General features: G+C 41.3%; 1 protein-coding gene across 3 annotated transcripts in view; it reads left to right on the forward strand.

Moving 5' to 3' along the window:
- Nucleotides 1–22,080, forward strand: part of ppp3cca (protein phosphatase 3, catalytic subunit, gamma isozyme, a) — a 52,811-nt gene that overhangs the window by 20,483 nt on the left and 10,248 nt on the right. For all 3 annotated transcript variants that reach the window (XM_012849514.3, XM_012849530.3, XM_012849537.3), the window contains exons 4-12: nucleotides 6,927–7,038; nucleotides 12,542–12,687; nucleotides 12,780–12,919; nucleotides 13,989–14,066; nucleotides 15,300–15,394; nucleotides 15,495–15,620; nucleotides 19,040–19,117; nucleotides 19,852–19,936; nucleotides 20,556–20,653. In XM_012849514.3, the coding sequence (XP_012704968.1) occupies nucleotides 6,927–7,038; nucleotides 12,542–12,687; nucleotides 12,780–12,919; nucleotides 13,989–14,066; nucleotides 15,300–15,394; nucleotides 15,495–15,620; nucleotides 19,040–19,117; nucleotides 19,852–19,936; nucleotides 20,556–20,653 (958 nt within the window). The remainder of the gene's footprint in view (nucleotides 1–6,926; nucleotides 7,039–12,541; nucleotides 12,688–12,779; nucleotides 12,920–13,988; nucleotides 14,067–15,299; nucleotides 15,395–15,494; nucleotides 15,621–19,039; nucleotides 19,118–19,851; nucleotides 19,937–20,555; nucleotides 20,654–22,080) is intronic.

The following is a 22,080-nucleotide window of genomic DNA, read 5'->3' on the forward strand; positions in this document are numbered from 1 at the left end:
GATGTTGTGTTTACAGATTCTCCCACATGAGCTGTGGATCTTAGCAGCTCCTCCTGAGTTTCCAAGAACCACTTGGCTGCTTTTCTGGTTACTGCTTTCCTTGCTTAGGCCGTCAGTTTAGGTAGACAACCGTGTCTGGGTACGTTTCCAGCTGGGCTGAACAATATATGGCAAATTTATCATTGACGCAAGATCACAGTAGCTTGATGCACTCACTGTCTGGGTCTATGCAACAAATCTGAAGTAGAAACATGTTAATACTGTTTAGTATTGTGTTTATTACAAGTCAAATCATCCCGTTTAACATTCAGCAGCAGCATTGCATATTGTATGAATACCTCTACAAGGTACTCTAGGTGTCATTCATCAGCCTGCTTATTTGGCAAAGTCAGTTGCTTCTATTTGAAATATAGGATTTCTTATTTGATCAAGTTCTGCTTTTTCAGTGTTACTTAAAAAAGGAAAGCTTGTTAAAAATGTACTAGTTGTGGTAATTTCAAGATCAAGTCAATGGGATTGAATTACTTCAAGAACTCCTTCTTACTCATGCCTCATACAATTCTATTATGGTAATGTCTCTGGACATTTTCTGTAACCAAACTTTTAATGTTACAGTTTACAAAAAAAGGTTGCTTTTCCAAAAGTTGTAATGAATATATAGATGTTAAAGAAATTAGAAATAGAATCAGGTAATGTGTTCTGTGGTCAGATTTACCAAACGGTAAGAGCATCATCTGCCTAGCGTGCTAGCTTGTTAATTGTTACCATAGTACTATGGTCAGGGGAGGCTTCGGTCTCCATTTAGCAACATAATGCTTCCAGACAAATAAGGTCAGCGGACTTCTAATTATGGACCCACGATATATCGGCATTAACATTGACACTGGTTGATGTCAGACAATCTTTAACGTCGGTATTCGTCCCATAAGCAAAACTGTGCCGATATTACAACTAATGTCCATCTTGTTGCCATTTGTTAATGTGTCTCTGAAGGGGGAGGGGAGGGGGTTGGCCAGGTTGTGTCTGTTTGGTCATGTGACAGTGATGGTGCTGCCGCTCAGGGTTGTGGTGTGTTTAACTGAAGCAGAGAAGCAATGTCAGCAGTGTGGTTATTTTGTCACTCTTTTGAAAGTGTAAGGAAACATCGGTTATCAGCCATAGCAGAAGTATTAATTGCGGATATTGATATTGCCCAAGATTTTCATATCGGTGGATCCTAGATTCTGAAATACTGACCATCTAGACGTCTCTGGTGTTTTAATGTCAGGATTCATTCGTTTGGTGTTCTGAAAGAGAGATAAAAGAAGCAACAACACAACATTTTTACAGATACCCCCAACCAGACCACTACAGCTGTGTATAAATTTCAAATTGTGTTGGAAAGTGTACCGGAATCTATACAAAATGGTGGTGTAAATGTAATACAGCTGGTGATAGAAATAAATGTTATGAGTTTCTGTTTTAGCAGGTGCTTTTCAACTTGACTGAAACAAAATCCCAGTGAATGTCTGTTAATATTCAAACTTAATATTAACTTTGCCCAACAAAATATTAAACCAGTGTAGTTTGCTTTTCTGCCTCCAGGCAGTGGAATATTGTAAAGTAAAAAGCTGACAAATAATATTGGGCTTTGTGTCACACTAATAGGCTTCATGGCTGTTTTATAATAAACAGCCATGAAGCTTATCAGCCCCCAAAAGCTCCAAAAGTAGTTTTTTCTTCACATTTTGGACCATTTGGGGGCTATTAGGTTGTGCATTGAGGTGGATAACAACACCCAAACCGGATTGAAAGACACACAATCATCCAGGCGATGAGTGTTATTTGAAAACTACATAGCAACAATTTCTTCTTTTGAGACAGAAATATTTAAAATCTTCCTGTCTCAAAAGAGGTGGTTGGATTCACAGCGGTCTCTGCCAGAGCAGTGAAGCTCTTTGTTTCACTAAAGACACTCCTCCCACGGTTTGTTCTACTGTTAATTAGGCCTGGGGGAGTTTCCTTAAATACAAATACAGTTGTGTTAAAATTATACAATATATTTAATATTGCAGATATAACAATAATATTTATAGTGTTTGTTTATTATTTTGATCTATTAATGTAATAAAAACATAGACCTGCTAGTTTTGAAGTGCCTGTTACTATGCCTTTTTGGCTTTCTGCTCTTGATAAAATAGTAAATATTAAAAATGACAACAGGTCATAATGTAAAGCATATTTTAGCTGTTTAATTTATCTCCTTAGTAACAGCATGCTGCAGTTGGCTCAAAAAGCAAAGAAAATAAACAAAGATGCTGTTGTGTAATTAAAAAATTCAGTCTGTTTGCCTCTGAAAAGGACTTAGAACGAAATGCTTTACCGGGAAATAGGTTGTGCTAAGATGCAGTAGAATGCCTACCGCTCTGTCCCCTGTGCTGCCTTAGGACTCTCTGACTGCAGTCGGGTTCATTTGATCCCTTCATACAGGCAGAGACTGAAATCTGCTAAAGCTGGTAGGGCTGAAAAGAAGCACCAACGAGTCAAAGCTGGAGCTACAGGCTTGCTTTGACTGTACTTTGACAAGTCCGGCCTAGGGTTGGGCAATATATCAGGATCTAAAAAAATATTGAGATTTAAAAAAAAAAAAAAAAAGTTAAAAGTTAAATCTATATATCATTTATATTGAGATGGTCTATGTTGCTCTTAGAATTATATTTTTATGTATTCCATTATTCATATTTATCTAGTTTAGTTAAGAAATGTGCCTGTGAGACATTTGGGATAAAGCTTTGATTCAGAGAGACCTTTTTTTGTATATCAGCATTCTGATACATGATGAATCGGCACATCAAGACATTATTTTTGTTCCATATCATCCAGCTGAAGTATTTCTCCTTCAGTTTTAGCAAAGTTACCTGAAATAACATTTGCATAAGCAAAATCCTTATTAGGCCGTGTTTAAGCATAGTTGAGTTAGACCAAACCTGGCTATGTCGCTATCAGAAACTAAAAAAGGAGAGAGAATGATGTTCTGGTATCAATTCAGAAAATTCCAAACTGAACAACCAATAAATCTTTATTTATAGTTTTTAATAGTGCTATATTCTGACGTTCTGGAAACTGTCCGGTGTTTTCAGAGCGACTGTCATGTCTGCGCTTATTTCAGGCCTAGCACAATAACCCTACCTATGTGTGTGAAGGAAGGATGTCTGCAAAAAGTGACACTGGCGTTGACTTCTGGGGAAAATGAAACGGGCTTGTTATGCCACCGTTTTTCACCGTAACTTCTTTTTAGCGTAGCTGAGACATTGGGCTGGTTTGTTCATCGTCCTCCCTCTTGAACTCAAACCACCTCAGCACATAAGACCCAAGCATCTCTGTGGCTGTTAGAAAGGTCATCTGACCACCTACTGAATAGCACGCCACCTATACCGCAGCGCACACGTCGTTGACATAAAAATAGTGACTTGATTTGAACTTACAGTTAGGCCCAGAAATATTTGGACAGTGACACAAGTTTTGTTATTTTAGCTGTTTATGAAAACTTATTCAGCATACTATTATACAATCAATATGGACTTAACGTGCAGACTCTCAACTGTAATTTCAGAGTATTCACATCCAAGTTGGAGTCCTCTTTTTTTAAGGGACCAAAAGTAATTGCACAATTGACTCAGAAGACTGCAAAATAAATAACAAGGCTGCATGGGCTCTTCCCTCGTTAACCGGTCATCCATTAAGCAGTTAAAAGGTCTGGAGTTGATTCCAGGTGTGGCGTTTGCATTTGGAAGCTGTTGCTGTGAACACACAACATGCGGAGCCCTCCATGGAGGTGAAACAGACCATCCTAAGGCTGAAAAAAAGAAGAAATCCATCAGAGAGATAGCAGAAATGTTAGGAGTGGCCAAATGAACAGTTTGGTACATTCTGAGAAAAACAGAGTGCACTGGTGAGCTTGGGAACTCAAAGAGGCCTGCATGTCCGCGGAAGACGGTGGTGGATGATCACAGAATCCTTTCCATGGTGAAGAAAAAGCCTTCACAACATCCACTCAGGTGAAGAGCACTCTCCAGGAAGTATGTGTATCAGTATCTAAGTCTGCCATAAAAAGAAGACTTCATGAGAATAAATAGAAAGGATTCACCACGAGGTGCAAACCATTAATCAGCCTCAAAAATAGAAAGGCCAGAATTGACTTTGCCAAAAAACAGCTGAAGAAGCCAACCCAGTTCTGGAACAGCATTCTTTGGACAGATGAGATTAATATGGATCTGTACCAGAATGATGGGAAGAGGAAAGTTTGGAGAAAAATTAGAACAGCTCATGATCCAAAGCACACCACATCTTCTATAAAACATGGTGGAGGTGTGTAATGGCATGGGCATGCATGGCTTCCAATGGCACTGGATCACTTCTGTTTATTGATGATGTGACAAAAGACAGAAGCAGCTGGATGAATTCTTAAGTGTATACAGATATACATTTATATACGTTTTGCTCAGATTCAGCCAAATGCAGGAAAGTTGATTGGACGGTGCTTCATAGCACAGATGGACAGTGATCCAAAACACACTGCAAAAGCAACCCGAGAGTTTTTTAAAGCAAATAAATTGAATATTCTGCAATGGCAAAGTCGATGACCAGACCTCAACCCAATCAAGAATGCATTTCATTTGCTCAAGACAAAAGCTAAGGCAGAAAAACCCATAAACAAGCACCAGCTGAAGATAGCTGCAGTAAAGGCCCGGCAAAGCATCACTAAGGAGGAAACCCAGCGTTTGGTGATGTCCATGGGTTCCAGACGTCATTGCCTGCAAAGCATTGTCAACAAAATATTCAAAAGTTCCATTTTAGTTAGGGTTATGTCTATTTGTCCAATTACTTTTGATCCCCAAAAATGAGAAGCTCTTGTATAAAAACAGCTACAATTGCTACATGTTTAATCATGTATTTTTGTTTTACCCCTTGAATTAAACCTTAAAGTCTGTATTTCAATTACATTTTAGTTGTTTCATGTCAAATCCAACGTGGTGGCATGCAGAGGCCAAATCATGAAGATTGTGTCACTGTCCAAATATTCCTGGGCCTAACTGTATGTCACCCCCCCCATCACTCACCGTCTTGTTATCAGCGAGAACTGACGGGTGAGACAGGATGCACCACGGCAGGCTACACAGCATCTATTATTTGTTCAACCTCAGAATCCAGTGAGGTCAAACACCTTCCTTCCAGAGCACTACCTCTCCTCTGTGTTTGTAGCGTTCTTTTTCTAGAAATCAACTTTGCAGATCACACAGAAAAGGCTTATTAGTCCAAACTATAGATAACTGACAGGGTGGGAGATGTCCCCTCACTGTAACCGCCATGTTCTTTATTATTACATGTACAGTAGTAAGATGGATATAGTGGGAAGGATGCTAGGACACAGTTACCATGGTAACAAGGAGTCAGCGTTGCCTCTTCAAGCGGTGCCTTGACCCCCGCAGGCTAGCAATTTACCAGCGTCTAACATTCAGAGCATGTCAGCGCTTTGTTTTATCCGCCTTCTTCTCATATCTGCTCAGGAGATTCCCCCTTTTACCCGTGAGAGTCTGTCTGTAGACGCTCGCCCCTGGCTCTCGGCGCCGCCGCCGCACTCATGTGCCTCCCACACACAGGGCAGGTTTATAATGGGGTTGATGTGAATAAAGCCAGAGTTCAGGTCTGCCTCGCCAAGCTTTTTGTCAGCGGTGTTTGTCTTCCTCTCTCCGCTGGCGGCTCAGACACAGAGAGCGGACAGCAGAGGTTTCTCAGTAAAACCCGCGTGGCCCTCCGGCCCCTCCAAGCCGCAGACCGTGCCACGCAGACACCTCCCCTACAGAAACTTCACTACTCCATCCTCTCCCTTATTACGGATGGGGAAAGACAAGCTGGCCAAAGCGCCCCCCCCCCCCCCCTCTCCTTTTTATGAACGTTGTCTGTTATGTTAGTACACACCTGCTGGCTCTTGTTTCCTTGGCATCTAGTTGCAGCGACTTTAATAGCACGCTATGGTTGGTGTGCATGTTAAAAGAGTGGGCTGAGAGTGACAAGTGGCAGCTATTGAATAGCGCCTGGTCTGAGCGCTGAGCAGAAAGCTGCCTCATTTGGATTGTAAATGTTGCTCTGCTCTTTTTTTAATTTATTTTTTATTAGGACCTCTAATATGTTCAGAGGAAATGTATTACGGCTTCTGGTTGGTGAACGAGCAACAGATCCTTGTACGGTCTGACCGGGCTCCTCATGCTGGTGGTGCTGATGGCTGGTCGTTTATTTATTAATCCTTTGTTGTCTTAGGACCGGCTGCCCAGACCTCATCGCGTTTTGGCTTTTTTCTCCACTAAAACAGATTTTAGGTATTACAACAGGACCATTCATGGGACTTTAGATGGAAATGACATCTGTCTGAAACTCCAACTTGATGATTCAGGTCCAGCGTGCGCCACATTGAGTCGCGCCCCTGGGAAACACCAGTGAAGATGAATAAATGTATTTTTATCTCAAAGGAGATTTTTAGATTAGTAATTAACTTTTTTTTTAAAAGTTCAATTCAGTTAAAGTTGTAATTCATGACTTTCTGAGCACCTGGCGTTACTTATGACGTTACACAGAGGCCGCTGGTCTGGATGAGGACCCGTTTATCTTTCCTACCATCACAAATGTCAACATGGGGAATCTGCCAGATGCCACGGGGACTTCAGCTGGAAGGATGTGTTCTGGTTCCTGCTGCAGTAAAATAGAATTTTAATTTAAGGCTTTTCCTGCAGCCGCCTGACAAATAAAGAGTAATGACTGGAGTGTTTCGTTTTTAAACCCGTAGCATTGCTGGCTGCCTTTATATGTTTCTGAGCCTCGTGTACTTAATACCAAACTCCCCATTGCACCTTTCCAACATGTACGCTTTGCCTCCTCATGTGTCTCCTCAGTGTGTCCTCTACCTCTGGTCGCTTAAGATCAACCACCCCACAACGCTCTTCCTCCTGCGCGGGAACCACGAGTGCCGGCACCTCACGGAGTACTTCACCTTCAAACAGGAATGTAAGTGCGCCACTTTTCTCTGTATCAGGGCCAGGCGATCCGCCGTGCCCTTACACACTTCGGAGCACTTCACAGGAGCCCGTCGCTCAGATTTCCAGACGGTCCGGGCCGAGACGCGCGGCACCCGGCGCGTTGTCTACCTGGAGAAAAAACAGCTGGCGGTCTTCAAGCGGGACGAGGATGTTCCAGCGGCTCGGGGGAGGACTGTGACGAGATGTGACCGGCTATGAGAGAGAGAGAGAGAAAGAAAGAGAGAGAGAGAGAGAGAAAGAAAGAGAGAGAGCTTTCCTTTTCATGTTCCAGATGACTTGCTGGAGGATGAAAAGCATCAGAGCGTGACGCTGATGCACACCTACACTGATGCTGAGTTCAGTCTGCAGCGGCTGTGTGTGTGTGTGTGTGTGTGTGTGTGTGTGTGTGTGTGTGGGGGGGGGGATCTGTGTTTCTGCATGTGCGTGGATCTTGTGTGGTGGTATTAAGACACAAAGTGGAGAAGACAGCCATGCCTGCTGCACACAGGTTTCACTTCTTACACCCCCAGCTCTGTAAGCATGCCACGCTGCTGTCAGCGGGTCTACGTGCCAGATGTGGGTGCCTTAACCCTACAGCTGTTATTTAATGGTTGGGAATGTCGGTTTTCAGTTCATGCCGCCTCCCAAGGAGCCTCTCCAGGCTGATTGAAAGGCTGCGCGCTCAGATCACTTTCATCGGGCTGGACGTGATCGATTTTTGTCTCGGTACACTTTGCGGGCTTTGGGAAAAGAAAGCGCGCCCTCTCTCTGTTCAAAGGGTTTTCCTATCAGGACACAAAAGTATTCAGGTTTAGAGATGGTCGATTGTTTAATCCTTTATTGTTATTGTGAAAACAGTTAAAAAAAAAGATCCATCCTGTCATTATAAGGATAAACTTATTAAATAAAGTGACTATTCCCAAAATGTGACGGCACACTGCAAAAACGGATCTAAAAACAAGTAAAATGTTCTTAAAGTTAGTCTATTCGTCCTTGATTTGAGCCAGTAAATAAGATTTTCTGCCAATGGAATGAGTATTTTTGCCCCTAAAATATGATAATTAGACATCCTGCACTTGAAATAAGATGATGGAGATGAATTGTTCATATTTTAAGTGGGAAAATCCTATTCTATTGGCAAATCATCTTATTTACCTGCTCAAATCAAGGACAAATACACTCATTTAAAGAAAATGTTACTTATTTTTAGTTCTGTTTTTGCAGTACACTGAGATGGCTGCCCTTTTTTTTTCTATTTAAGCTGTTTCCATTTTTCTGCTCTTGGTTCCACGAGAAGATTAATAAGCATGAATCAATGTTACGTCCCACAGGCTGACTGGTTGCATCATTGTGTACTGTTTAGCGCTGCAGGAGCATCACTGAATGTAAATGTTGTGGGCCATACAAAAAGGTTTTGCTTGATAGAGATGGGGACAGATTTAGAGCCAGAGGAGACAACGTTTGAATGTTTTATGTCACTTTCATCGTCTTTACCTGCTGCTAAAATGATTCAAATGAAACCTCAACCTTTAAAAAAAAACCTGCATTGATTCTAACCTGGCCTTGTTTCATAAACACAAACAGGGTCATAAGAGAAAAGCTACTTCTGTACTACAGCTGCTGCTTGATAATTCATTAGATTACATGTTCATCATCATTCTGACTATTTTTTTTTTTTTTGGTTGGACGCCCAGAGTTGTGTAAGAACTTAATGCCAGGAAGGAAAGACATCAGCCGTGACCTTGGAGAAGTAGTTGTTGCTGCCCATCAATCTGAAAGGCTCTGCAGTCATTTCTAAACTATTTGAAGTCCATCACTCCTCAGTCAGATTATTTACAGGTTAGAAACATTTAGGACATTTGCCAATCTTCCTTGCAGGGGGGGGTCCCACCAAATTCCTGTAAAGGTCGGACCGCGCAATGCAGAACGCCCGTGACCCCCATCGCAGCCTCTGCAGGCCTCAGTCGGCATGTTAAATGTTAAGGTTCATGACGGGACAGTTAGCAGAGGAAGCAGCGAGGACTGTATGGCTTGTTTGGAAGGGTTGCCAGGAGAAAGCCTCTTCTCTCTAAAATTAGAACGGCAGCACGGCTCAAGGTTGCAAAGTCACATCTGAAGGAGCCGCGCGTCTCTGTAACAGCGTCCTCTGCTCAGAGGGGACTAGAGGAGAGCTGACCAGCCGTACCGCACGGAGCCATGTTTAGTGAATACCAAAGCATTACATGGTGGCAGCCTGATCATCCTTTAGACTTGTTCTGCAGTAGTGACTGGATCAGATATGAGCTCCTCCAGATATAAAACATACACTAGAGTCAGATATGAAGCCATCTGTCCTGCAGCTGGAGCATGGGTGGGACTGATTCATGGAAAAGGACAGTGGTGCAGATCTATCAGCCGGGCCAAGGCCATTTTCTTTCTGGTCTGACCTGGTTCCAGTTTCCTGGAAACGCATACAAACTCATTTGTTAAAGTTAGTTGCGAACGCAGCCATTGGATGTCACAAACATGGAGCAGTATTGGAAAAATAAGGGTCCCTGATGCAGACAGGAGCTTTGAATTGGCCTAAAAGTAAAGGAGCCAAGAGAAAATCACATTTATTCATCAAAGCACATGGTCCAGCCTTTATCTGATGTCAGTAAACTAAAGAGGCCTGCAGAAAAAAAGTGTATCAAAGACCATTCTGTGTGTTGATGCACTGACAGAACGATGTATATAACATCCAGATTTTTCAACATGTGACTGGATGATGGCCAGTGGCAGTCGGCCGTAGTAAACCTGTCAGGATCACTTCACCAAATAGAGTTAAGGCGTTTAAATGGCCCAAAGTCAATGAACTGATGCAACATTGAAACAAAATGAAAATAAAAGAATGTATTTGGACAGATAATGGCAACTTGAAGGTATTGCTGCTTTAGGATCATGGTAGATGTGATAGACTGGCGACCTGTCCAGGGTGTACCCCGCCTCTCGCCCATTGACAGCTGGAGATAGACACCAGCAACCCTCACCACCCCACAAGGGATAAGGATGTCGGAAAATGGATGGATGGATGGATCATGGTAGAAGTATTGAACAGCTGGAATCTGTTTTTGAACATTTGCAGTTAAATTTAATGACTCGTTGAAAACTGATTTAAGTCCAGCTTAGTTATTACATCCTGCTATGTTAAACCTTAGAACACAAAGGGTGTACTTTCTTTACACCATGACTGTGCATACCAACATTAAAACATTACATTCAAAGCTGGTAAATTTCAGTCAAAGTTAAATTTGGATTTGCACGATTGTTAATTGTCTGTGTTGCAGTTATCAGTGTTTTAGGATAGACAAACTAAGGCTGGGCAATATGGTTTCAAAATAAAATCTCTAATTTTATTATATGAGATCTGATTCATCGATTTTTTTTTTTTTTTTTTCCCCACCGTCTTTTTCATTCCACAAAAGAAATGAAAGAAACCATTTAAAAAACTTGCTTTTATATCAAGCATTTCATCTGTGAGGTGACCTGAATTCAAAGTTCAACTAAATACAGGCTGTGAAACATGTTTGTAAAACAAGATGGTGGCCCTGCCGTTGCAAGCAAAGACAATATAACTAAATGTTTTCTGCTAGTGGGATTACACAAAGAGCTAAGAACAGACTTCACTTGACTTGTGTATCTTAAAACTAAATTTAAAAATGTAAAACGGTATGTGAGTAAATTAGAGTGCCTTTGATTTTGGTAAAAAGTTTCCTCTTCACAATATTTTGACAATATATTTTCTTAAACATATATCCAGCATTGCTGCTATTCTCTTCATGGAAGCCCAATGAGTGCATTGGCATTAAAAAAATCCTGATTTTCCAAAAATAAAATCTTAAGAAATTATTAATCTCAAATTAACTGATTCAATCGATTTATTGCCCAGCCCTGAGAGAAACCCTAAAAGTTTTGACCTGAAGCTGATTTAAGCTAAGCTCCCAAACTTACGGTGGAGCTCCTTGAATTCTTCGAGCTTACTTTTCAAAGGTTGATCCAATTTTTCTATTATGGAATAGGAAAAGAGAAAGTATGGGGGGGAAAAAGTCAAATAATCATGTCCTCAGCAGGACTCTGGAGAACATGACTGCATACTGAGGAGCTGATTCAGATGTGTTGGACCAGGGACACATAAAAGTGGCGGGCCACCGGCCCTCGAGGACTGGAGTTGCAGACCCCTTATTTAGACTGATGGCGGCTGTTCTGCAGCTTTTAGGCTACGCTCGCACTGCAGGAAAATGCAACCATATCCGTCTTTTTCACAGCAGTGTGAACGACTCAATCCAGTCTTTTCATCCCCCCCAATAAATCTGATTTGTGCCGTTTCCATATCTGGTGCTTATTCGGATACGTATCAGAAATTTTTTCAAAGCGTCCGCAGTCTGAACGGTCATGTCGCATTTTATCCGTCTTTCACGTCACTCTCCTGTCTCTCTCTACACATCCACACACAGTAGTAGCAGCTAGCGCTCCATAAAAGAGCGTTGTTAATAGCTGTGCTGCTTTTTCCTTACCTCACTTCATCTTGCTATGATGTGGTCTTAATATTGTCGGCTCCCATTGCTCAACAGCTTTCCAATAATAACAAGGAAAGATGGAGTCCTGTGTCCTAGTTTTTTTAACATTTTTTCAGTCTATTTATTAAACAAAACTTTGTTTAAAAAATAAACACTTCTAGAAACAATTCCATTCACCCTTACGTCCATAAACACTGCTCTGCTCTGTGACATTTCCTTCTGTTACCGGCACACGTGGGTTGCTTTGCGGTCTTGAACCATCCGGACAGAAGAAGCCTGATGGCGGTCACTTTTAATAGTAGTATGAAAGGCCACCCCCCCAAAAAATCCAATTTGAACAAAAAAAAAATGGGAATTGAGCATCAAGACCTGCAGTGAGAACGTAGCCTTAGATGAATTTCTGCTTCAACACCCCTGACTCCAGTATACTCCTCATTAGCAGAGCTCTGCAGAGACTGACTGCGGGCTGGTGAGGTAGCTTAGCCATTAGATTCAGGTGTGCAGGGTAAGGGACACGTCTAAGAGTTGCAGGACACCGGCCTTGAAGGATTTCAGTTATATCTGCTTATAAAGATGTTAAATCAGAGGTTCACATAAGCATTTTCCATCCTTTGGGTGTACATACCGTATTAGGTGCCTTCAGTGATCCAATTAGAGCAGTTTGGAGGTACCTCAGTTGTCCGTTTGAGACAGATTGGGCTCATGCATTGAAGGAGCATTCATTTGAACTATAAATTTGTAGTAGTGTTCAGTCTCTAAACTTAAAGTTACACAATCAGCCTATCTAAACTTCCATGGTTAGAGTTTTTTGCTTACAGTACAGATCATTTACATCGTGCTGCTGAGGTGCTCCACTGCCTCCTGAGCTGATCTGAGCTGCTGTCTTGTGCTAATGCTGCTGCGCCCCGTCGGCAGAGGAGCTGCGCTGAACCGGATTGTCATTGTGTTTCATTACAGGTAAAATTAAATACTCTGAGCGGGTGTATGACGCCTGCATGGAAGCCTTCGACTGCCTGCCCCTCGCTGCCCTGCTGAACCAACAGTTCCTGTGTGTCCACGGGGGGCTCTCACCAGAAATCAACTGCTTAGATGACATTAGAAAAGTCAGTGACGGGTCGCCTTTCTTCTTTTCCTGTGTGTAAGAAATCAGCCCAGGTCCCGCTGGGTCTCATCTGTCTGTGTTTGTGTTCAACAGTTAGACAGATTTAAAGAGCCGCCAGCATTTGGGCCAATGTGCGACCTGATTTGGGCCGACCCTGGCGAGGACTACGGCAGCGAAAAGACATCCGAACACTTCAATCACAACTCTGTCAGAGGCTGCTCGTACTTTTTCAGGTATCTGGTCAAACCGGTCGTCTCCCCTCACCGGAAACGGCTTTTTGTAAAGAAATCAAGCGTCCCCTCCGGAGGAATAAAACCAAATGGAGTCAAACATCAGCTGGAACAAGCTTTAGCACGCAGGCCAGAGAATGGCGCTCCGCTGTTGGTTCCATTAAAATCATCTATTGACCGCCTTTCTAAATGTGCTCTCTTAAGACTTAAGTTTGCACATTCAGTAGGTTGTCACAAATAGGTTAACAGATGCACTTTGTTCTGCATATTTAGTGAAAATGGGTCAGAAACAGTCAATTGCTAGAGCTGTTGCATTTTCTAGGTCACCATCTACAGAGCGAAGCAAAAATGTTGTTTTGTTAAAGCGTCAGCACAATCTGTTTTATCTCCTCTGGAGATATTTATAAGAAATCCAGCGTTTCTCAGCTGCAGTATTGTCTGAAGTTTGATGAACCAGAGATGTGTTTTCCAGCTAACAGCGAGGCCCTGGCCGTCATAAAACCTGATTTTCTTTAAACTTTAGTGTGTTGAGCTTGTGTTTGACCGTAGCCCTCAGCTTTAGGAGAGACGAGATAAACACAAGCCTCTGGATTCCCATCATCTCCTAACCCAGGGGTTCCCAAAGTGGGGGTTCGCTAGATGTTTTGATCCTGATGTCCTAACAAGATTTTGTATTAATTAATTTGTGAAACTGATACCAAAGTATAGGTTTCTAAGATGTTCAACATTTTAAAGCAGGAGGAAGGCAGCACTCTTTGTAAGAGTTCCAATAAAAATCCTACTTTATTCTCAAAATATGAGTTTATTCTCATAATTTCCTCCTAAAAAAAAAAAAAAAAAAAATCCCAGACTGAAAGGTTTAGGAGCCCCTGTTCTACACGCCTGGTGCAACCGGCTAGAGGATGCACCATGGTGAATGTAAAGCTAAATATATTTCGCTGGGCCTAAAATCTGTCAGTTTTTTTATTGGTCCTAATTGGTTTTATGCAATTCCTTGTGGGGCTTTTCAATTTTGGGATAAAACCTTTGTTTTTATTGTTTTAACTCCTTGTTTTTTTCTTTTTCTTTGCAGTTACGCAGCAGTTTGTGACTTTTTGGTAAATAATAACTTGTTGTCAGTAATAAGAGCCCATGAAGCACAGGATGCAGGGTAAGTGTCCCACAGTACCTTTTGTCACTAATTAAAGCCGCCGGAGTTTTACGGGGGATTTTTCTTTTTGGTTGACCAGCACAAAGTGGTGCATGATTATTAAAAGGAAGGAAAAAATAATAGACGGTTTTTAAAAATGTGACATGCATTTATATCAAACCCCTATTCAGAATCCTAAATAAAACTAATTGCCTTTAAAAAGCAACAAAAGGTGCCTTTTCACTGCAGAAACCTTATTCAGAACCAGGCCAGAACATTTCTTGTCCCTCTGTCGTTTCCGCTGCGACGTCCAGGTCCACGGGCCGGTGCGAGTAGAGAGGTAGTACTTCTAGGATGGACTCTGACCTAAAGGTGGAGCTTTACGGTGGCAGGGTGCTTTGTGTTTTAGTCATCTCCCAGTCTCTATTCCTTGGCTGGTCATATTTATTGTTAACTATGAATAACACGATAGAGGTTCTGTGTCTTTGTTTGCAAACCCAGCCACCCGTGCCCTATATCGCAGCGTTTCACAGAGTTTGCATTCAAATGCACTGATGGAGGTGTGAAAGCTTAGGGGAAATATGTAATTAAAAGGAGGAGCTGAGTTTTGCTATCAGTGTCTCCATGGAGACAGAGAGAGAAAGTAACACAATTAAGCTATATCAATTGGTTTTAGCCTCTAAAGTTCAAAATATTTTACAGCATATATGTGCTAAGATACAGATGAAACAAATGCCTTAACCTCATTTAAATGGTCATAAATCATGTCTTTAGATAAAAGTTGTAATATAAATGCAGGAACCTCCTCTCCCATTTCCTTCCTGCTGCAGTCTGGATCTTTGCAGTTCATCTAACATCCCTTCTGCCTATCCAGTTCCTCACAGTTTGGAGTGGCAGTCTGCGACTTTTTTACCGTATTTACGCTGAGAAACAGTCAGAGATAGAAGCGTATTTACTCTGACGCCGTTGTGGTGGGCAGACATCTTTGTACAGGGGACGGGGGAATCTAAAGCGCCCCCGTTTTGACTCCCTGAGGGAAACACGCCCATGAAAAGGCTCCACGTTGTCATATGCTGCACCTCTCACGTTTCTGGGGGAAAAGTTTGAAAAGCGAGCATCATTTTCCACCTGTGCACCAACTTGTGTTTATCCCATTAAAACGTTTTGAGCGTTTTTGTTTTACGTGAAGTACAATGGGGTGCGGGGCTTTGTGTGTAATATTAGTTTTCAGATTTTACTGTTTTTACCTTCCAGGTATAGGATGTACAGAAAAAGCCAGACCACGGGCTTCCCTTCATTAATAACTATCTTCTCAGCTCCGAATTATTTAGACGTCTACAACAACAAAGGTTTCGACCTCTTTTTTTTCTCCCTCTCTTCTTGTGTTTACACGTATGTTGAAGCTTGAGTCATTGATTCCTCCTCCGTTTTTTTTTTTGCTAACCCTAGCTGCAGTATTAAAGTACGAGAACAATGTGATGAATATCCGACAGTTCAACTGCTCCCCCCACCCCTACTGGTTGCCCAACTTCATGGATGTCTTCACGTGGAGTTTGCCTTTTGTCGGAGAGAAAGGTGAGTTTGTGAATGAGGAGGCAGATTTAAATGTTGAGAGTTTAGTGCGTCGCGTCGTAGCTGTGGGATAATGACACTTTATGCCAATTAAAGGTTCTTCATAATCCATTCAGAAATCTTTGTTGTCATACTCAGGAGATCAGAAATCTGATCAATTCATTACTGATGATTTATCCCTACTTACAAAGAGGTCTCCTGTTACACTCAGTCATCAAATGCTCATTTGGATGAAATAATCTGCTGATTGTAGAGCCTTCTGTCATGGTGCCTCTTTCTTTCTTAAAGTCAAACAAAACCCTGCAACCATTGTCATGTCAAACGTGCTGTATTCTTAGTTTAGCACAATGGTGCATTCATAATTGACACATGATACATAATAGTCTCCTGACACCTCAAAACATTTGCGATAGCAGACTATAAGCAATCCTTGGGTGCGGGCATTATTAACTGAAGTGGAAATCCTGGAAGTGTTGTATGAATTTCACCAAGGAGAGTGTAAACACACCTTTACCTCATAAAGCAAACTGTCAGTCGGCTTTTTCACAAGCGTTAATTTCACAAAGTCAGTGAATTCTGTGTGCAAATGGCAAAAATGTCATCGCATGACTTTTTTGCCCCCTATTATAAGATATTATAATATCTTATAATACCTTATGCCTTATAGTCAGTTGGAAAACAGGGACCATTGCCTTTGATCTGTAGGCATTTCAAGAGGAAGAAACCCATCGAATCCACGTAGAATAAAGCTAATACAAAAACATATAAATTACTACTGTCCTATGTTTTAAATTATGATAGGGCTTATAGGAAAAAACTGACTTAAAAGCAGCTTCTTTTCTCAAGCTGTAATGTCAATCATCCTGCTGTAATCACTCACATCCCACATCCCTCACCTTCACACACACACACACACACACACACACACCCTACTCAGACCCACACAAACAACATCACCAGTGTTGTCAGATCTTCAGGAGAAACAAGCGACTTGCTCTATGAAAACAAGCCCAAAAAAAAAGGCCAAGAAGCAACCCACTACACTGTAATACAAAGGGTGCTCCTGATCGTTACAAATCCATGTATTTAGTATGTTTATCCTGCTTGCTGACAGACATTTAAGCTGGGTAATAGCTGTTGTTGCGCTGCACATTGACCAGAAGAAGGAGTTCTGTTGGGGAAAAAAGCCAAGCTCAAATAAACGCGTTCACATTCAAAATCGAGCCTAATAATAATAATAATAATAATAATAATAATAATACTAATAATAATAATAATAATAATACATTTTACTTGAAAGCGCCTTTCAGAGCACCCAAGGACACTGTACAATTTCAACAATATAGCAACAATAAATAATGATAAAATTAACACACATTAAAAAGTTTCAATGAACAGGCAAAAGAATGAGAATAGAAAGCAAACTTAAAGTATTTCTTATTCTGATTTCTGAAACCAGCATCAGCTGCTATCAGGAGGTTGTTGGCGATTTTTATGAGTGCAGGTTCAGTGCTGAGGCGTAGGGCTGGCCGATAATTCAATAACAATATGTATTGATTGATAGACGTATATCGATGAAAGAAAAAAGGGTCAATAAAAAAAATTATAGTCATTACATTCCCCTGACCAATCACGAACACAGACCCAGGCGTCACCAAGCTCCGCCCCCTTCAAAGACTTCACAGAGCACGCGTTGTTCTTTTCTTTTTCAAAAACTTGTAGTTTTGGTAACAAGTTTGTTGAATATAGGGTTGCGTTTGAATTCAGTGTTTGTGTGTTCTTTATCTAAAAATAGGTTGCTAAGCAACAGCATAAAATGGCCAGGGCTGCACTTAAAATATATGTTTTGAATTTAGTGATAATTATCGATATAAAATCAATTTGATTTCTACTTTATCAATATGTTTTTTTTCTATATGGTCCAGCCCTACTGAGGTGGGGACGGAAACCAGATTGGAATTTCTCATAGAGGTCTTTATGGGTTTAACGGGAGTGAAGATGAGAGGTGACTGGCTGTTTTTCAAGTATTTTGGAGATAAAAGGTAGACTGGAAATGTGGCGGAGGTCTTTGAAGTTGTTTGGATCTAAGCCGGGTTTCTTTAGCAATGGAGAGAGAGCGGGAACAGCTCCAGTGGTAAGTGGTCAGTGAATGATGGCGGTTATAGAGGGGAGAAGAGCCTAAAGGCAAGATTTGACCAGGATTGTTGCGATTGGGTCAAGGTTGCAGGTAGAGGATTTAGATTTATAGATAATTTCAGAAATATCAGAAATGCTTGGAAGGAGAAAACTGGAAAATAGCTGACAGACGCCGAATTTCAGAAGTGAAGAGAGGTGACAGAATGTGGCAGACATTGGTGAATCCTTTGAATTTTCTCATCAAAAAACATCATAGACTTACAGCAGTCTGTAGAAAACAAGTGTGTGTGTGTGTGTGAGTGTGTGTGTGTGTGTGCGCGTGTGCCTACATTACATAGGCATGCGTTGGTACAAATTATTAGTTTTAATACTTGAAGTTCATCATTATTTAATGAATGAAAAAAGAACATTTCCAGGGTTTTGTTTGACTTTAAGCTCTCTCACTTTTCTCTGTATGTTTTTGGCATTAAAGTTTGGTTTTCTTCAAGTTTCCTAGTTATGGAAAAGAAAGCTGGTCCAACAAGAGTCAGAAAATCATCTTCCTACATGAAATGCTAATGTTAAATTACCTGAAATATTTACTGTAGAAAGAAAAATAAATGACTGTTTTGTGCAGTGCAGGATGCATCGAGTTATCTAACAGTAGCTTGACCTAGATTTTAAAAACAGGCCGTACAGAAAAGGTTTAAACGCTAGCTAAAAGGTTTCTCTTATGAGTAATGTCATGCTACACCCCTACTTAAACTTAGGCCTCTGTCATGACAAAATGTTTTTGTACCCATATATTTAGTGCTTTTGTACAGTTAGTCTAATCTAAAGTTAGTTCTAAAGAAACTCTAGGAGTAAAAAATAAATACCATAGTAAATATTTCACAGTTATTAATAATATGGCATACTCAGGTACAAAAAGATGAAATATTTAAGTTCATTATTTTTTGAAGTTTGGGGAAAAACATCCTTTCATCCTCTATGTGGATGAGAACAAGTGATGAAAAAATAGCTGAATATCTTGAATTTTCTAAAAGGTCTGTTTGTTGTTGACCAATTCTTAATAAAAAAGAGAGAAATATTTTACTTTTGGTTGCATGGTCAAGATTTACACATTTTCTGTTTTGCCTGAATGCTATTGTAAAATGTTCTACCTTAAGCCTTTTCCCTATTGAATAAAGGTGATTTGTCTGAGGAGAGAAAATATGAGTGCATAAGTCTGAATTTGCCTCTCTCTCTCTCTCTCTCTCTCTCTCTCTCTCTCTCTCTCTCTCTCTCTCTCTCTCCCTCTTGCACAGTGACTGAGATGCTGGTGAATGTGTTGAATATTTGCTCCGATGATGAGCTCATGTCAGAAGGAGACGACCTGTATGAAGGTAACTTCATAAAACATGATGTTCAACAAACCAAACTGTTAAATTCCTCTGATTTTGGTAAAATGATACAGTTCATGACATTTTTGTTCCCTGCTGGTCTCTATGGACACAAACTGGTAGTTGTTAACAGTCAGCATGTTGGTTTAAGAGAACCCAGTTTCCTGTCACCACAGTACGTTAAAAAAACACGCTTAAATTGGGTTGTCTCTGACTTTTAGTATAGATAATAGCTCTCATAACATGACTGTTTTATCATTAATGCAAAATTGTGACCCTTTAGGCTCTAAATTCAAAGTTTAAGAGCTAAGTTGATATTTTTTAGGCATATAATACGGTAGGGTAGACCCTGAGATTAGATTATATAGTTTATGTTGAGATGGTCTATGTTGCATTTGAATGACACTGTTATGTATTCCAGTAGCTTATTTTTTAAGCTGTTTCTCATATTTATCTACGGCTGTTGCATACTATTCGCCCCGATAATAACCACGTACCTATATCTGCCAGGCGTAGATTAGGTCACATCAGTAGAAACCCTTGGTCTGCTCCCTATATAGGCTGCTTCAGTTGTCAACCACATTTTAAATTGATCCCAGACCTTGGCACATCTTTATAAGCTCATGTGCATCTCCCAGACCCCTGACCCTCCTTCATCCTCTGTTTTCATCTCAGAAATTGATGTGAGCAGAATACCTTTAATGGGGGAACTCTCTAACTGTGGCACCTGTTTCCAGGTGGCACATCGGCGATGCGCAAGGAGGTCATCCGGAACAAGATCCGTGCCGTGGGGAAAATGGCCCGAGTCTTCTCAGTTCTGCGGTCTGACTTCTCTTTGTTTGTAATATGTTACATGTGAACACAGATCACTACAGAGGACAGAAAAAGGAACCGGAACTGGATAGTAACAGCAGCTGTTATTTCAGAGTGCCTTGGTAACATTTAAAGGTTTCGAGCGTACATAAGAGCTATCCAAGAGATCAGAGAGTATTTCAGCCGCAGATAGAAGATTCTGCTAAATGGTTAATCAGAAAAAAACATTACATGAAATCTTAGTTTCAGTGCATTTGTCAAATTGTTTCAAACGTCTTATTATATCTTGTGGGCGGTAGTTTTGTTTGACGGTGGAGACAGGAGTGTGAATGCAGAAATCAAGTGTTTCATGATAAGTGTGATGACACAATCCTAACACTGGTTATCAGGCCATAAAAAAAAAATCTTTTTTTTTAGCTGCTAAAATGAACACCGGTTGTCACTGACCCACTTACAGAACCAGGAGACATGTTAGCAGTTTGTGTTTCAAAGCAATCCAAGCTTTCTCGGAGGGTAAACTCCTGAAACCACTGACCATCACCCTCGTGATGTTGTGGCAGTCACGTTACTGCCTTCGTCCTTCTGTGCTGGAAAGTGATCCGTTTGTGTCTGTCTGTTTGGTAATTAGGGAGGAAAGTGAAAGCGTGCTAACGCTGAAAGGCCTCACCCCGACTGGAACCCTTCCAGTGGGAGTGTTGTCAGGGGGGAAGCAGACTTTGCAGACTGGTAAGTTCCCTCTTTATTCCAGTCTAGCTAGCTGCTCTAATGCACCACCTGAGCGTCGCAAGTGGACCTTTCAAACTGAATCGGCACATTTGGCGTAGTCACCGTGTAGACAAACCAAAAAGGGAACGGTGGGAAAACAGAAAGCCTTGGCTTGTCCAGATTTAATCAGGTCCACTTCAGCACGTCTCAGTCTGTGATGTTGTTCATGTAATCGGCGCTAATATAACAAGCCTCATTTGCTGTTTGATGTGGGAGAGTAATTCTTGGCAGCCGCTCCCAGTGTTGCTCAGTAAATAAGCATAAATACCAAAATGTGAGTGTTCCTACAAAAAGGATCAGTGTTGGTATAAAGGTTTCTTCATTATACCTTGCAAAAGTTTTCATACCGCTCTTCCACATTTTGTCATGTGACATCCACAGACTTTATTGTATTTTACTGGGACTATACTATGTGATAGACCATCACTAAAGAATGCATAACTGAGATGGGGAAGGAAAGCAGTGCTTAGATTTCAACGTTATCGTCACAAATAGCATTCTGAAGAGTGGTGCGTGCATCCGTCTCTGGTTCCCTTTACTCTGAGACCTATAACTAAAAACCAGTGCATCAGCACATGGCCGTCCAACTAAACGGAAGCAAACAACAGTCAATCAGAGAAACAGCCCAGAGGTCACCCCGGAGGAGCTGCACAGCTCAGGTGGCTGAATGTGTTGCCTTGACATCTATTAGTTTTGCACACGGCAAATCTGACCTTTATGGTTAAGGGGCAAAGAGAAAGCCGTTGTTCAGTGAAAGCTATGAAGAAGACATAGCAGACATGTGGTACCCTGAAAGCACCATCCCCTCTGTGAAACATGATGGTGGCAGCATTGTGCTGTGGGAATACGGCTAATTCCAGGGAGCAACAACCATAGCAACAAGGTTTAGATCAAATGGCATTCATGCATTAGGATGGTTCAGGCAAGATCCGGACATCAACCCAACTGGGAATCTGTTGCAAGATTTGAAAATTGCCATTTAACAATTCTGCACAAGTCTGGGGTTGTAAAACGACAGAATGTGGAAAAGAAAGGTAAAGAGGTGTGAAAACGCTGCAAATCTTTCTTATGTTGACAATTCTGCACACATGTTTAGTCGCCCCTGAACCTTTTTCCATTACTTCTACCAAACTTGCTGCAAACAGCTCAATGTAGTCTATCCCATCCGTCAGACTGAGAGGCAGGAAATCATGGTCATCATGGCTCTCAGTGACAGCCGCTCAGCCAGCTCCGAGCTAGAGTTTTTACTTTGACTCGTGGTTTGTGAAGACCAGCTTCCTGCCCCACTGGCCTCTTTGAAGAGCTCCAGATCAATTACTGCGCACACTGCAAAGGGAGCAGTGGCTAAACTTTGTTTCAAGCCCCCACACACCTTCCATGCAGCAGAA

The sequence above is a fragment of the Fundulus heteroclitus genome, chromosome 12 (genome assembly GCF_011125445.2).
Source record: "Fundulus heteroclitus isolate FHET01 chromosome 12, MU-UCD_Fhet_4.1, whole genome shotgun sequence".
In the NCBI taxonomy this organism is placed as follows: Eukaryota; Metazoa; Chordata; class Actinopteri; order Cyprinodontiformes; family Fundulidae; genus Fundulus; species Fundulus heteroclitus.